We start from the raw sequence: 18,174 nt of genomic DNA on the forward strand, positions 1-18,174 counted from the left end.
TGCTCTTTCCACTTCTCCATTCCTATGTGACAATCAAAAATGTCTCTGGATATTGACAAATGTCCCTGGGGGCACAGTTGTCTTAGTTCAGAACAGTGCCATGGCCATATGACTTTGGTCAATCAGAGGAGAGCAGAAGTGATAGTTAGACTTTAAAGAACAGTGCATGAGTGTCCTGTCGCTTCGCCTTTCTTTTAAGGGTGTATGTGCTACGGAGCCTTTGTTATCATAATCTCTGTGAGGTAACAGTGAAAGTGCTCCCATTTTGTCTATATTGGACATATAATTTAAGCAGGAAATAAGCTCTTTTAAGCTACTGATATCTAGGAGGGTGGTTGTCCCTGCACCGTCACCTAATCTATCCTGACTAATACATTGTGTTAAGATTTAGCTTACCTGTTGACTTTCTATACTTTCTCAGTTGCAGAACCAAGTCACTTATTAATACCTACTTTTTTTTCTTTTTTAAATAAAGCGCAAGAGGACAAAGCCATTCTTATTGGCTTTTCAGTAAGTTTAAATCCTTGAAGGGATTTAAAATTTACTGCATCATGTGGATTAAACTTACTGCATCATGTGGATTCTGTGTCCAGTGACACAGAATTTTTAAAAGAACTTATACTAAATAATAATATATTTGGCTCTTCTAGATCAGTGATTCTCAATGGAGTAAGTACTGCTTTTTATTATTTATTTATTTATTTATAAAGATTTATTTATTTATTTATATAAGCACTGGGTACAGTCAGAAGCACGGGAGGGTGAGAGAATTCACCAGACACAGAGCGGAGAGCAGAAGAGGCAGACTGACGAAATACACTGCTGAGGGGAGCAGTGGGTGCAGGAGAGGTCTGGGCGCCATGTGGGACCCTGGGGATCGAACTGGAGCTGCAGTGGCTGCGGGCAGCTTCGCAACCCAGCACTCACTGCTGCGCCATCGGGGAGGCCCAATACTGCTTTTTAAAGGATATTGTGAAATTAGTGGGAAGCTCATTGTTGAATGGGATCCCAAGGGTGCCATCTTGCAAAATGAGGGACTGATGCCATCTTACATCCCACACACTTTCAAATTCACCAGAAATTTATGTAGAAGGAAAACCTGTAATTAGCCCAGAACCTAGTTCTATTGTTATGTATACTCAATTTTTCAGCAGTTAGTTTCTTTTAATTCAGTTTCTTTCTTTTTTTAAAAAAATTATTTTTGTGTAGGAGAGCTGGGGTGTAGACCAGCTGGTGGTGGTGGTGGTGAGAGGATTCACCAGAGACAGAGCTGGGAGCATAGCAGGTAGATTTACTGAAATACACTGCCAAGGGGAGCAGTGGGCCAGACAGGAGAGGTTTGCTGTGCAGATCTGTAGGTTAGGTCCCTGGCTGGGAACTAAGGCCATCGTGGTTATAGCGCTGAGACTTAACCCTTAGGCCACCAGGGAGACCCTTAATCCAGTTTCCTAATTGAAGTTGTCATGTTTGAAATTTTATCATGTGTTCACCATTTTGCCATCATGTTCTTTGAGTTACCAAGCAACACACCTGCCTTGGAAGGTCTGAATTTGTGGTCATCATATTTATGATGATTCTGCATATAAGTGCAAGCATCTAACTACTGTACTTTCTAAATTTGTTGATGTGTCTGAGCACTCTTACTGAAATATACATTTTTTATGTTAATCTTTTATATTATGTTAATCTTTTTTAATTAAGGCATTAAAACTTTTAAGTTTATAGGTAGGTTGGAACTTTGCTTCAGGATACTTAATATAAATTATTACAAAATAGGATGTGCTCTGATAGCATTGAGAAGCACTTTCTGATTATGTACTACTTGTCTTCCTATCTGGAATACTTGTACATATTTGATACAGTGTTTGTTAAATTAGTCAATTTATGGCTTTTCCGTTGCCTTTATGTACACTGTTGCATTTGGTTACCACAATAAGTTTGTAAAGTTGGCAAGGCAGATGTTGTTGCCACTTTATAGATGGGAGAATTGGAAGAGACATTAACTTGCCCAATTACTCTGCTGGAGCTTTAATTAGAACATGATTTTTTTTTCCATGAGTTTGATGTCTTTGCTACCATTCCCATACCACTCTTTAAAAAAATTGTAATCTAGGGCCTCCTCTGGTGGCGCAGTGGTTGAGTGCTAGGCTGCGAAGCTGCCTGCAGTCTCTGCAGCGCTGGTTTGATCCCTGGCTGCCAGCAAGGTTCCCACATGGCGCACAGACCTCTCCTGCCGAGCCGGCTGCTCCTGTCAGCAGTGTACTTCGTCAGTCTGCCTGTTCTGTTGCCCACTCTGGCTCTGGTGAATTCTCTCACCTTCCCACTCTTCTGACTGTACCTAGTGCTTGTATAAATAAATAAATAAATTGAAAAAAATTGTAATCTAGAACTATTTAGCATAGGAGAACATTTAAATACCCCTGCTGATACTATATTTATATACAAGGAATTTTAAAATTCCTTTTCAGGTATTTGTAGTCATGGGAATAAAACTGACAAGTTATGAGAAAATGGTGCTTTAAAAAAACAAGGGCATTATTATTAGTTTTCAAAAAAATTTGCAATTGAAACAACTGAGATAACAATGGACTCAAAAAAAGCTTAAATTTTAGAATTGATAATATCTGGTGGTGAGATTGTGTTGAAGTAGTTATATTCAAACACTTAATTACATTTTAAATTGGTGCAGATCTTTTTTGTAACACAAGAAATTAGTTTAGACACAAAAATATATATTTACATGTTTCAAAATTGCAAGGAAATCCCATAGAATAAAAAAAGCTATAGTCATTTTACAGGCATTGCTTGTATATGTCAAAAACTGCATGGTAATGGGAACTTCTAAGATGAGAAAGTGTTATTTTCTGGAACTTCTAGATTTGTGGCTACAGAGTGTGTGACAAATACATAATCAAATAACTATAATATAATGTGTTGACTTGTAATGGGGTGTGTTTTAATTTTGGGGGGAGATGTCAAGTAACATACCAGAGAATCCACAGTATAGAAGGGAAGTAATTTACCTTCAGGATGAAGGAAGGAGAACAGTGAGGTGGGGGAAACTTTTGGTGAATTGAGCATTTTAGATGTACTTTGAAACATCACTAGGACTTTACTGGCTGAATAAAATGGGACTGGTTGTTTTACACAAAAGTCTTAGCAGCATGAATCTGAAAGTATATACAAAAACTTGTTCGTTTGACAACAAGGAGTGTTTACATGCCCAAGGAATAGGACATTTAATGATAAGTACAACCATGTTCACTTAAAGTATTTAATTTAAAAATTAAAATTGTGAGCTTTGCCTTCAGAGACTTCAAAGTGGTGGTTCTGTTAGACTAGATTTGAATTGAAGGTGTGTCTTATTTTGGTACACACAGTGATTTCTCCCTCTTCTTTCCTATTCCCACAAATAAGTTGCCAGTACTTAAAAAAAGCGATTTCACATGTAAACAGTGGACCAGCATTCTCAAAGTGCAGTTTTCACCAGCAGTGAGTAGTGACTGTTTACTGTAGCCGGGCTTGCACTTCTTCTCCTCAGTTCTTTTCTTTTCCCTGACTCCTATAGAATATGCCTTTGAGTTATGAGTCTTGGGTGAATGATTTGTTTCTGTCCCATGCCTTATTTTTTTTGGGGGGGGGGCAAATTTCAAAAGGAGAAAATGCACTAAAGTACATAATGTCTTTTAGGAAAATCTTCTCTTAAAAAACAACTAAAACAAAAATTTTAATGTTAAGATAAATGACTGAGGTAAAGCATCAAGTGACTTTGTGAGAGAATAAGGGACTAGTGAGAGAATGGGACGTCAAAGTTAATTTACCAAATTCTCCAGTTTTGTAATTGGATGAAAGCTGTATTCCTGAAATTTAAAAATACTATAAACCAATAAGTCACTAAACAGACTGATTGACTGAAATACACTGCTGAGGGGAGGAGCGTGCCAGACAGAAGAGGTCTTCTACACCATGTGGGCTAGCTCCCTGCAGCGGCTGCTGGCTTCACAGTACTGAGATTTAACCCCTTGCGCCACCAGGGAGGCCCTGCTGGTGAATTTTTCATGTGTGTTAGTGATAGACATGAAAGTATTAGCTATTTTAAAGTAATTGTCTTTAAGTATTAGCTTACATATTTGTTATTGTAAAGTGAGTGTCTTCCTAAGAAATCTTTAACAGTACCATTACTGATACTTGATTGAGCATAGTGATCAGAAGGCTTAACTTTACTAGTTTTGGAATGTTAAGGACAGCAGCATTTTAATTAAGTCATTTTAAACTCTTAGTGCTAAATTTGAATTCTGTGCATTGGATCTTTGACTTAACTGGAACAGTTCCCTCTTCAAAGTAAATGTTTTCTAATATCTCCCTCTCTCTCTCTCTCTTTCTCAGGTTATCCTGAATACCACATGTCTAACATTTTGCCTTGCAACATTAGCCATTGTTTTCTACTGCCTCCAAAAAATCAAAATTGCTCTGGAAATTGGAGACACACTTGATTTAAAAGAAATAACTTTAGCAAATGGACAATATGTCTATTACGAATACACCAACCAGTAATGATGCCTGTCTGAGCATTGTACATAGTTTGATGTGCCATAGACAAGGTGGAGAGAGTGAAACATTTGCAAAAAGAGCAATTGAAAGTTTGGTAAAGAAGCTGAAGGAGAAAAAAGATGAATTGGATTCTTTAATAACAGCTATAACTACAAATGGAGCTCATCCTAGCAAATGTGTTACCATACAGAGAACATTGGATGGAAGGCTTCAGGTTAGTCCTGTACTGGTTCTGTCACTATAGATTAAATCCAATTCTTGTTTCCTCTTAAGTTATGATGGTGTAATTTAATGTTTGCCTTCTCTCTTCAGATATGATAGATCCTGTACTAGTATGCATGATGTGAATATATGGAAGACTATGTTATGAAGATATATATTAATTTTTTTAATATTTTGCCTTTAAAAAGTTCAATGTAGAAAAAAACAAAAAACCTCACACCTTTGGTGCTTTAGCATTTAGTATTTATTTAGTATTTAGTGCTTGTTGCCACATTATTTCTCTTTTGGTACTGCGTGCTCATTAAAAAACTGAGTTGTACCTGATTCTTTTACAATTGAAGAATCAGATATTGTATGTTTGGTACTTTTTTTATATGAAAAACAATTTAAAAGAATTCAAATTTTAAAGTTAAAGCTTATACTTAACAGTTTTTCTTTTCATTCTCACTGATCACATTTTGCATATAGAACTAATTAGGACATCTCCAGTGCTTAATATTTTTAAAGAAAAGTATGGGAATCTGTGTCATTGTATTTAAAATTTTTATTTCTAGATTTTAAGCATGGTATTTGCATTTTTACAATCTGAGTACTGGCCTTGAATTTGTACCTAGTTTCACTGCTTTGTGGCCATGGCCAAGTAAGTTATTTTGAACTTTAGTTTCCTCATTTATGAAATGGGAATTTTAATACTTGTAGGGTTGTGAGTATTAAATGAGGACACAGAACAATGCCTTGTATTATGTGTGATGCATAACTGATGCTCATGAATAGTCATTCATTTTTCCTAGGTGGCTGGTCGAAAAGGATTTCCTCATGTGATCTATGCCCGTCTCTGGAGGTGGCCTGATCTTCACAAAAATGAACTAAAACATGTTAAATATTGTCAGTATGCGTTTGACTTAAAATGTGATAGTGTCTGTGTGAATCCATATCACTATGAGCGAGTTGTATCACCTGGAATTGGTAAGTAGTCTTTGCTTTTATCCTAGGAACACAAAGGAAAAATATTTCAATTTTAATTTTTCTAAGTTGTAAATTTGCAGGTAGCCCAGGATTTCAAATAAGGTTAGAGAATTAGACATTTGTAATAAAATAGAACTTTTAAAATTTGAACTTGGGCGCAAACATGTATTTTGACTGCTAAAACTAAGTGTCGTTAGTATATTTTGTATATACTAAGTGTCGTTAGTATATTTTGCTTAGAACATTGCTTTTGAAAAATAAGATGGAAAGCATTATAGACTTGAATACTTTGTATATTATCAGATATGAAATAATTTATGAAGTTTTGAATCTCTGGCTTAAATTTACATTCTAAAATTTTAAATATAATGGAAAATCTTTTCATGGTAATGATTAATGTTTCATTTTCTTTTCCCTTTTAAAATTTAAGATCTCTCAGGATTAACACTGCAAAGTAATGGTAGGTAATCTGTTTCTTTTAACTTTATTTTATCCTGTTCTCTCCATTTTTTTAAATTGACCTAGAGTTAGTATGGGTACTGGTAACATTAACAGGGACAAAAACCTGCTTTGGAATTGTAGAGTCTCTTTTTTTTTTTTGGATATTCATTAGCATTTAAAACTGAATTTAGATAGCCTGCCAGCTCTTTGGATTTGAATTGCTATTGTAAACCAAAGTAGTCTAAAAAATATGTTAGGGAAATATACCAGAACTATAGAATATATAAAGGAGGAATATTTTCAAAATGATAAATCATCAGCTTTTGGGGAAGAAAATCTAACAGAACCAGATAAAATGGGCACAAATTGCTGTAATGTTTGGTAATTTAGAATCACATATAACTTATTCTTTAAAATCAGTATTCTCATTTTTCTTCATTTCAGCCTAACTGACATTTATGAACGATAGATAATTTTAGTAGTAGTTTAAAACTACATGTATCAGTTTTTTTCAGACTTGTTATATTTTGAATATAACAAAGCTGCTTTAAAGTATATGCTGATCACAGTTGATCCAGTTCTATATTTAAGCGGAACTACTGTTTGAAGTAGGGAAATGAAACATAGTTGGGGGGTGGGGGGATGTGTTTTTGTTTCTTTTTTTTAGTGTAATATTTCAGAACAGATCTACTAAAATACTGACTTTGTTACTTAGAACATGTTAATGAACTAAAATTTCTGTAAGAACTAATTTATCTCCAGAGAAATAAGTGCCATTATTACTTAGAAAGGTGTACACTTGTTTTGGAGGGAATTCAGTGGCTTAGCATCTCTTTTGAATCCTAGAGGTGGGTCAAAAATACCACCTGATCTTAATCAAAATTTAGGGTAAGTGTAAACGTCTACCTGTTTTGTTTTTTTTTTTAAAGATTTATTCAATCATCCATACAAGCACTGGGCACAGTCAGAAGTGCGGGAGGGTGAGAGGATTCACCAGAGCCATAGCGGGGGAACAGAACAGGCAGACTGACGAAATACACTGCTGAGGGGAGCAGCGGGTGCGGCAGGAGAGGTCTGCGCCAGTCCGGGGGCTGGAGGCTGGGGGTTGAACCGGCGCTGCAGAGGCTGCGGGCAGCATCGCAGCCCAGCGCTCAACTGCTGCACCACCAGGGGAGGCCCTACGTCTACCTGTTTTTATTCTCTACCTTTCTTCCAAGTTACTAATATTAGAGAAAGACTAGTGCCTTGTGGTACTTGTTGATTAATGGTTAGTAGGTTTCTGAGAATAGTGGGTTGGTAATGGGAGCTGTTGTGGTGGTCTGGGAAGGTAGTTTTAAAAACCTGCCTCTTTACCATACCAACATTGGTATCGTGTCATTTTTCTTTGAAAGTAAGGAAACACCCTTTAGATCCTTAGCCCTGTTTCTGGAGTGAAAGCATTTAACTCAGTAGGAGTTATGGGTTGGGAGACTTCAGTGACAACCTTATCAGAATCTCAAGGGAAGTTGGTATGAGGAGGTTCAATTCTGAAGACTCGTCACACTCCTCCTCTATCTCAGAGTACTGCTGTTCTAAACTGTTGTTGATGGGGTTGTGTGGTTAACAGCCGCTTTTTCATGACTCTAGAGCTGTATTCAGTCTTGTGGACTTGTGGATCCCCCTAGTGGTGGTTATATAAGGCCCCTTTCAGAAACTCGTATTCTCAGAAAACAGGTGTTCTCACAGCTCCTTCTAGATTTGGACAAAGCAATAATACAAGGCCAGATAATTAAAGATTTTAAAAAATGGGATAATTCTTTCACCTCTAAGTTGTGATTTTGGTGGTAATCATTTCCAGCCTTTCTCATCTCTTTCACAAAACTTTCCAAGACCACATCAATCTGTATTCATTTTAGCAAATATTTAATGAACATGTATTGCCTGGTACTGTGTTGTGTTCCAGGGATGATAAAATAAATAAGGTATGTTTTCTCCACCCCTGGGGAACTTAGTTTACTTGAGGAAAGAAAAGGTAAATAAGACAGTGACAGTACAGTCAGACAGTGCCGTGGGCCTAAAGAGTGCAGACCTTGGATGACTGAACTGTGGCTTCTGCTTTTCTGTCCCTTGTACTTTTCTTAACTATCATACAATAGTTTCCAATCACTATGACATGCATGATCACTGTAAGAGTATGGTGTTTTGTGTAAGGCACTGGGGTAGATGATTTACAAGTACTGTATACTTATTCTTGTAATACCTCTGCATGGTATGTGACATTATCCACACTTTATTGGTCAGGAACCTGCCTGAGATTAGATAGCTAGGAAGAGCTAGAGTAATGTGTGCTCACAATTGGATATTTAAACAGTAGAAAAATATAAAAGACAGTGAACTCTATCTGGGCAGAAGTCTTTCTTTTGTTTATTGATGTATTCCAAAGCGCTAGAACAGTACCTGGAACATAGGTGCTCAATAAATATTTTTCAGTGAGTAAATTTATTGAATGTTAGTCCATAGAGAGAAATACTTAGCAGTTTAGTATATGTTTTCTGGACTTTCATTTTATTTTTTTTGAATAGGCAATACATGGTCCATAAATCACAATACTATGAAAAGGTATACAGAGAAAGGAGTGCTCCCACCCCTGTCCCTATTTCCCCCCCCCATCCCCCCAGTTACAGGTAATCACTTCTATTAGTTTCTGGTGTTTCCTTCTAGGGATTCTTTGTGCAAGAATACATATATTATTTCCCTCCTTTCTAACACAAAAAGGCAAATTGTGCTCTCTTCTGCACCTTGCTTTTAATTTTTTTACACTTTATGATTTTTTAAACATACATACAATCAATGTATAATTTCTTTTCTAATATGCCTTTTTTCCCTTGACAAAAATATATAGTAGACACCTATTTTTGTTAATATTTAAAATTTTACCCATGATACATACATGTTTTAAATTATTTGGTTAAAGAGACCTGTAGACTGGTAGGAGTCCTAAACTAATTTTTGGGAAGGTTTAACCAACGTATTAGACAAGATAAAGTTGTAAGGTGTAACTAAGAGCAGAATTCACTTGTTACGATTACCAGTTGAGCCGAGGAGTCAATAAAACACAGAAGCAATGAGTATTAGGTTGATGTGCTGTAGCCTAAGCTCAATAACTTTATCCTTATATAGACTTTTATGTACTAGCAATACCTATGTAGTAGTAAAAAGATCCCACTCACTCTAAGAAAATCCTAAAATGTTCAATAATTAAATGGAAATGTCAAGATTTATATGAAGAAAATCAGAACTTTGTTGAAGAATATGATAAAAAATTGAATATATATGGTCATATGTTTTTTATGCACAATGTTTACTTTGTATTTTAATAAGTTGGCTAACATTACTTAAAAATATCGCTATCTTCATGACTTTAGAGATTATACATAGAAATTTGAACATTGAATGATTCTTATCATTTTGAAATGTTATCAATTTAATAAGAAATACTCTTGTACCTAATTGGTTTTTGTATGTAATAGTTTTTATTTTTATTTATTTATTTACACAAAAACTGTGGTACAGGCCAGATTTGCGGGAGGGTGAGAGGATTCACCAGAGACAGAGCAGGGAACAGAACAGGCAGACTGACTGAAATACACTGCTGAAGGGAGCAGCAGGCGAGACTGGAGAGGTCTGCCACACCATGTGGGACCCTCGCCTGCCGGCCGGGATCAAACTCACACTACAGAGGCTGTGGGCAGCTTCACAGTGTGGCACTCAATCGCCTGCACCACGAAAATACTCTTGTACCTAATTGGTTTTTGTATGTAATAGTTTTTATTTTTATTTATTTATTTACACAAAAACTGTGGTACAGGCCAGATTTGCGGGAGGGTGAGAGGATTCACCAGAGACAGAGCAGGGAACAGAACAGGCAGACTGACTGAAATACACTGCTGAAGGGAGCAGCAGGCGAGACTGGAGAGGTCTGCCACACCATGTGGGACCCTCGCCTGCCGGCCGGGATCAAACTCACACTACAGAGGCTGTGGGCAGCTTCACAGTGTGGCACTCAATCGCCTGCACCACGAAGGGAGGCCCGGTAATAGATTTTTTCAGAGATTGACATTAGGAAAGATAGGGAACACTGTTTGCTGATTCTCACTGAGAGAGAGTGTCTTTGTGGACTATTAATTAACTGTTCTAAGAAGAGAAGCTATTATTAGAGCTCACTGGATTGTAAAATTCTGGGATAGTATTAGTTCAGAAGCAGTGAAGTGTTGTTTGCTAAAGATAAAAAGCAAACCCTGAAACAGTCACCCCAAAACAAATGGTCAGGTTTTGGACAGAGAACACTTGACGTTATAAATGTAGTTTCAGTTTTGTTTTTTTCTCACAACAAAGCAAATTGTTCCCTGATTTGTTAAAGGAAAGGTATTATATTGTATCAGTTAGTGTTTAACTATGTTTATTAAGGTGTAACCACATAGGTGAAATATGTTGCTTATTGAGTTTTTCATACCACTTATTTATCAAACATCTCTTTGGATTGCATATCTAGAAGGAAATTTGACAACCATTTAGGATCTTTCTGTTTTGCATTAACCCTTGCAATATAAACTTCACTTTCAAAGTATATGTTACTTGATAATTCTTGATCCTGGAATTGGGTAGTATCAGACTACTCATTTCTCTATCGTATGAAAAAAAAAAAAAGTAGTGTATTTCAAATTGGACTAAACAATTGGTCTTCTCAGGATAAACCTTCTCCCTAGCCATATGGTCTTCATCTACCTCATATATTTCAGGTGATTATTACTTCTTTATTAATCAAGAAACTAAGGAATACCTCTTTAGGACCATTACTGGAGGTTGTTAGAATATAGTCTAGCTTCAGATTTCAAGGAGTCAGTCAGATTGATTGATAAAATATATCTTATGCATTATCAATAAGTAAATAGCTTTTACTGAAAAAGTAGTATGTTTTCAGAATTATAGGGGAAAAATATGAATGAGTTAGGTATACTGTAGTTGAATTTAGTTATTGTTACAATACTTAAAAGATTTTTTTCTTGGGAATAAAAACTTACAAGATTTTAAAATATGTTTAATTTTCTATACAGCTCCACCAAGTATGTTGGTGAAGGATGAATATGTTCATGACTTTGAGGGACAGTCATCGTTATCCACTGAGGGGCATTCAATTCAAACCATTCAGCATCCACCAAGTAATCGGGCATCTACGGAGACATACAGCACCCCAGCTCTGTTAGCGCCATCTGAGTCTAATGCTACCAGCACCACCAACTTTCCCAACATTCCTGTGGCTTCCACAAGTGAGTTACAGAATCAGATGTAGTCAACAAGTTGAATTTCCCTAACCATTGTATGCCACTAGGCAAAAACTCCAAGTAAATAAAGTATTGAAAGTACTATAGAATCTTTCATAGGTAAATAAGTATAAATAGGTTTTTGGGTTGGTCCTGGAAAAAATGGTGTTTGTAATTTATTTAAGGTTCTTATATTGATGCTTAGTTGCTGGAATTTAAGTAATGACTTCGATTATAATAATATTAATTTAAATAATGACCTGATTTGTCCTTTACTATTACATGCAGAAGTAAGAAACCTCTTTAGCTTTCAGATATATTTAGAGAAATACATAAGTAGTAGTTTTGAATTAAGATGTTTGTCAAAATTTGTGTTCATGGATTTACAAACCTTCCTTTAATCAATGTTCTTACATGCTGTACCTGGCAGAATATTACTTTATATTATTCATTCAGTTTCCCATTATGCAAACTTAGAAAAGGGGATCTTAACAAAAGTGTTTCTAAGTCCTTCAAGATAGATACTGAGTATTTTAGTCAATTTTGATATAAAGCTATGTTCTTTTACCTGACTATTTTTAAATAAGAAGTCTTCCAAAAACCGTTCATGATGTTGGTACCACATTCTCTTGTCATGTCATGGAATAGAGAGCTGCTAAGTTCACCTTTTCTTTGGTTTTGATCGAGACATTGACATACTGCTTTTTATTTTCACCAAAGGTTGAACAGTATACTGCTTGGCAAGTAGAGTAGCTTCCTTTTTTATTAATCACAGAGCTGGCATGTGTATGGTGTTATTTGTACCTCCTTGCTAACAGGAATATATCTAAGCACACCATTTAGCTTGTTGATAGATCAGAACTGATACTTTGTTAACTGCTACCAAAGGGGGCCTTATTCTCTAACATCAGATCACATTTGCTCTTTGGAATATATGAAGGATTGTTTTCTGTAATTTGAGTTTTTAAGCATAGTATAGCAAATTTCCTTTTCTTTAGTTCATTTTATCTCTTCAAAGCAGTATCTTTTGCATTTGCTACATGAAATAAGTATTTCACCATGTAAGCATATTTTAACTGGGTTGTACGGATTAAGCATATAATTTAGGGCCTGGACTCTTAGTTAGTGTTTCTGTTTTCTGAATATTATTTATGTACCACTTTGGAAATGTTGACAAATAGAATGGGTAGTGATGGAGACTAAAGAAGATATGTAATGGCCAGTTGAGTATAAATTAGTGCTAGAGCACAGTGAGTTACCTCTGTTTATATTATCTGGAGATGGAAAATTTATATGCCTTTGTTGATGCCTACTAAAGTGACTTCATTTGAACTTCTGGAGACTGAGTCCCATTTGAAGAGCAAAAATGTGAAATAAATGCAGATAATTTTGTCTTGGTATTTTTTGGGTATACTCTCACAACTGAATGGGTTTTAGAACTTAAAATGTTTTCATGAGAGCTCAAAAAAGTATGATATAATTAAAAGAAAATGAAGTAGGGGAATTATAAGACTTTTACATGAACTGACTTAGATTGTTTGATTTCATCTCACTTACTGGAAGTATTCAGTAAAGATAACTACAGTGGGCTGCCTTACAGTTTATGTTCATTTGGCACCTCATATCTTCTGGTATTTTTCTAAATATCTGTAAACAAAAATCATTATTTTCTCCTGTTTGGTGACCATGTTTGTAAGTAAAACGAGTACATAGCATGTACAATAGCAAAAGTAAGAGTATAATTGTAATTAACCTTTAAAGTTAATTTGTGAAAAATTCTGGGAAAGAATAGGAAAAGAGGTTGCTAAAAACATATTTAAAAATAAATAATTTGGGCAGTATTGAAATTTTCTTTAGCTTTAAATTTTACAGTTTTGCAGGAAATGTGGTATGTAGAGAGGAGAAAAATGCTCCCTTTCTTAAATGTAGAAAAATGTTCCTTTTCTACATTTGTAATGGGGAGAAAAATGTTCCTTTTCTTAATACATTGAGTATTATTTACTATCTTCTGTCTGATTATGTTTCCATTTAAATGAGAAAAGAATGAGCTGATAAATAACAATTATGAAATTTCAGTGCTTTCCAAATGAGATAAAAAAGTGACTTAATTAAAAGCTTGCTTTAAGAAATCAAGCTTTTTCCACTTAAAGCCTTAACAATATAAACCAGTAAACAATATCATCGGATGGTTTCAAATAGAATAGAAGCCAAAGGAAGCTTAGTTCTTCCCATTATATTACATATAGAGAGGGCAACTAATTTCCTATAAATCCAGGAATAAGAAATAATCTTAAAAAGAAGTGATACTTGGTCTCTAAAGTACATGGAAAATATTTTAAGTAGTCTGATAGTTTTTTTGTTTTTTATTAGCTAATGCTATGATGATTGGACAGTGGAGCTATATCTTTTTTTAACTTCCTCACCTTACCCATCACATTCCATTTAAATTATTTGCCTGCTCTGCTTTTCTTTTATCAAACCCTAGCATTCTGCCATTACCAGTACCCATGCTGATAATAATGAACTTTTCGGTTTTCAACATTTTCTTGAGCCTGGACTTTTGGAGTCCTAATCAGAAAGTTCCAGAGCTGGATGGAGTGGCCAGGGGTGAGCTAATGTGCTTCTGAAGAAGTTGTAATATGCTAGACATAGAGTGGGATTTTACTGACATTTTTGTAGACTATTTGCGATACAAGAGGCCACTAAAATGAGCTAGATATGACTTAAGGTAGAATGAATTTGAACTTCAAGTTAAGGTTTGACTCTAATGGATGACTTTAGGTTTTTTAATTGATAGACCATGGGTGAGGTCCACTTTTTGTACTTCTTTAGAGTTTCGATGATCAGATAAAATTGGTCCCTCATTTGCTGTATAAAACTATAGGATTGCATCTGTAAATGTACCATATTAATGTCTTCTTGTTCCTCTAGGTCAGCCTGCCAGTATATTGGCAGGCAGCCATAGTGAAGGATTGTTGCAGATAGCTTCAGGGCCTCAGCCAGGACAGCAGCAGAATGGATTTACTGGTCAGCCAGCTACTTACCATCATAGTATGTACATACTTTTTAAAATCTTTTAAGTAGTTGAGAAAAAATAGGCAGACTTTATATAAAAGCAAATTAATCCATGTGGGCCTTAATTTTTAGACAGCACTACCACCTGGACTGGAAGTAGGACTGCACCATACACACCTAATTTGCCTCACCACCAAAACGGCCATCTTCAGCACCACCCGCCTATGCCGCCCCCACATCCCGGACATTACTGTAAGCTCTTGGTTTTGTTGTAAGGGCCTTTTCTTTTTGAGGACTTTGTTTTTTATTTTTCAAAAAGCACTTTTTTCATCTTTAGTCATCTTACAATTTAGTTTCATTAAATGATGAGTGCTTGTCACTTTTTTTGGTAAATGTTAGTATCTTTCATAGTCATCATACCTTTGTTTTAGAGGAGTGATATTTATTAAATGCATTTATTTCTCTGTTGCTAATGTTTCACTACATCACATTGATTTCCATTCATTTGTTTTGTTTTTAGAACTCATATTTCTGTATATCCACCCAAAGTGGATTGAAACCCCTTGAGTGTCAAAATCTCAAGGTTTCCCTCACCATATTACTCAGCATCCTGTAGACACTCAAATGTTGAATCTTTAATACTCTGTGCAGCCTGATTGGGAGGGATAACCATACTGATAACCATAGCTTATAGTTTCAGGCAGAATAGGACCCTTGCTCCTTTGGCTTAGTAAAATCAGGAGTATAAAATCTTGCATAGATACTAAATTCCTTTTTCTTCACTATAAGATTAATAGTACTAAAGAAAACTTGGAAAATATAGAAAACTTTAAATAAGACAATGAAAATTATCCAGAATCCTACTACTCATAGATATCCAGTTCTAATACTTTGTCATATTTTTCCTTCCAGTCATATATAAATGAATATATAAAACTTTGGGGGGGGGTGTGAAAGGAATCATACTGTGTATATATTGTTGTATCCTGCTTTTTTCCAGCTACGTTACTATTTTTCTGTGTCTTAAGAGAATATAATTGTTAATGCCTGCCAAGGCCAGCATAGTGGTTAAGGGTACTGAGTTGGGACACTTCACTGGTTTTGTAGCCATTGGCAAGTTATTTAACCATCCTGTTTTAAGGGTAGTGAAGTAAATGTAATAATTTAGGTGTTTAGCACAATGTCTTAACATGTAATAATTTCAATTATGTTAGCTATTCTTCCATTATGTAAATATCCTGAATTTAATAAACCATAAACTTAATTTTAGAATGAGCCTAACAATTTTAATTATTTTCATATGTTGCATTGTAAATTGTACTGTATGATGTTATGTGAATAATACACATAATTTACATTAAATTTTGTGTGTACAACTGTTGTAAATTGATTAACAGCACTTGGCACATTGCACTGAAGTGTTAGCTGTTAAATAGCTAGTAGGAAAATAAATGAGTTTTTACTTGCTATAATTATAATCTAAATTAAGCTTTTAAGTTCTTAGACATTGCATAACAACTCCAAAGGTACAATAGTTAAATTTAAGTAAGGCTTATTAAAAGTTTTAGCATTAGAAAACTTTTAATAAATAAAAATGGGATTTTTATTGTTTTTTCTTTAGGGCCAGTTCACAATGAACTTGCATTCCAGCCTCCCATTTCCAATCATCCTGGTAAGTGTATTTTAGAATTGATTCCCTGTATTAGATTTTTCTTTATGGAAGTTGAAACATCTTTCTCTTTCTTCTTACACAAACACACACACACACACACGCATACGCACGCGCGCATGCACACACACACAGGTTTTAATAAAATAGAGAGTAACTTAGCTTTTCAGATAGGTACAATATTCTATTTTGGCATTAGTTAATTATCAGTTTACATGTAGCTCATATAGTCACACATAAACTGTATTTGATTATTTTCAAGTATTTCCAAGAGAAAAGACAAGAACTGTGTTTTACGCAGCAGCAGAAAACTGGGTTTCAAAATAGAGCAGCTATAAAGCTATAGCTTTGAAAGCCAGGGAAGAATCTTAAGTAGATGCTGAAAAGAAAAATAACTTACTGTGTCTGTCTTCAAAGTGTGATTCAGGAACCTCTGGCTAACTGGAATTTTAAAAATATTTGATTAAACTATGTTGAAAGGAGTAATTAGCTAAGTAGAGTTCATCAATGCAAAATTTGAATATAATTTGAAACTCTTAAGTATAAAAGAAAAAAAATTGGAAATAAAAAATACCAAAGACTTTTTAAACATAGGATTTTGTTTTTTTCCTCTTTCCCTCCATCCCTTTGTATCAGTTTTTGTTAACTTTTCATGCAAATACTGGGTTGTCAGAAAAGTCATGACATATTTTTTCTGTTTTTCAAGCAAAAATACAACATGACTTTTTCAACAACCCAGTACATAATTCAACTAATCACCTTAATTTTTCCCCCAATTAAACAATTTTATTTTGAAGAATCTCAAATCCCAAAACAGCATAGGAACCCCACTCATTGTACTCAGTCCTCACTGATGGCCAATCTTACTTCATTCACACCATCCTCTACTTGTTTCATTCATAACCTCACCTCACCTATTATTTTGAAGGAAATCCTATATAATTTTTTATATGTAAATATCTCAGTATACATTTCTAGTAAAGATTTTTTAAAATACTGGTAACTACAGTAACTATGATATCAATTTTAACGGATAATGTACAGTTCATCAAACTGGTCTGCCTAATTTTCTTAGTGTTCTCATTTTTGATTGTTTATATTGATTCTAGTTTTTCTTTTTTTTTTTTAAAAGATTTATTTTATTTATACAAGCATTGGGTACATTCAGAAGCACGGGAGGGTGAGAGAATTCACCAGAGCCAGAGAAGGGAACAGAACAGGTAGACTGATGAAATACACCGCTGAGGGGAGCAGTGGGCAGCAGGAGAGGTCTGCATGCCGTGTGGGACCCTCGCCGGCGGCCGGTGATCAAACCGCTGCTGCAGAGGGTGCGGGCAGCTTCGCAGCCCAGCGCTCAACCGCTGCGCCACCACGGGAGGCCCGATTCTAGTTTTTCTTTTAGCTGTTAAAAAAACATTGAAGGGGGCCTCCCCTGGTGGCGCAGCGGTTGAGCGCTGGGCTGTGAAGCTGCCCGCAGCCTCTGCAGCGCTGGTTCGATCCCTGGCCACCCGCGAGAGTCCCACATGGCGTGGAGACCTCTCCTGTTGCGCCCACTGCTCCTCTCAGCAGTGTATTTCGTCATGCTGCCTGTTCTGTTCCCCGCTCTGGCTCTGGTGAATCCTCTCACCCTCCCGTGCTTCTGACTGTACCCAGTGCTTATATAAATAAATAAATAAATTAAATTAATAAATGAATCTTTAAAAAAAAAACACTGAAGGGAAGGTCTTTATGAGAAGATCTTCTCATGTTTTAGTATAAGAGATTTAAAGTGTTTTTGGACCTAGAGCCAAATTGCTTTACAGTGATCACATTAGAGTAAGAGAACCAGTTTTCTAGTAAAAGACATGATAATTTAACCTTTTGCTGATTTAGGAGGTAAATAATTGTTTGATTAGGAGAAAAATGCTGCTGGGGAGAGAAAGATATCTTTTTTTTTAAGATTTATTTATTTATTTATGCATACAAGAGCTGGGGTACAGGCCAGAGATGCAGGGGTGGGTGAGAGGATTC

The 18,174-nt window shown here is 35.5% G+C and overlaps 1 protein-coding gene across 2 annotated transcripts in view; it reads left to right on the forward strand.

Annotated features, from left to right (window-relative positions):
* Positions 1 to 4,516: 4,516 nt before the first annotated feature.
* Positions 4,517 to 18,174, forward strand: part of SMAD4 (SMAD family member 4) — a gene marked incomplete at both ends in the record, with an annotated part of 29,994 nt that continues 16,336 nt past the window's right edge. The window contains 7 exons of one of the 2 annotated variants that reach the window (XM_084252152.1): positions 4,517 to 4,765; positions 5,565 to 5,739; positions 6,170 to 6,199; positions 11,274 to 11,486; positions 14,412 to 14,531; positions 14,628 to 14,747; positions 16,117 to 16,167. In XM_084252152.1, coding sequence (XP_084108278.1) covers positions 4,517 to 4,765; positions 5,565 to 5,739; positions 6,170 to 6,199; positions 11,274 to 11,486; positions 14,412 to 14,531; positions 14,628 to 14,747; positions 16,117 to 16,167 — 958 coding nt within the window. The remainder of the gene's footprint in view (positions 4,766 to 5,564; positions 5,740 to 6,169; positions 6,200 to 11,273; positions 11,487 to 14,411; positions 14,532 to 14,627; positions 14,748 to 16,116; positions 16,168 to 18,174) is intronic. The other variant, XM_084252153.1, reaches the window with a different exon arrangement.

Source organism: Talpa europaea (assembly GCF_964194135.1).
Source record: "Talpa europaea genome assembly, chromosome: 13".
Lineage (NCBI taxonomy): Eukaryota > Metazoa > Chordata > Mammalia > Eulipotyphla > Talpidae > Talpa > Talpa europaea.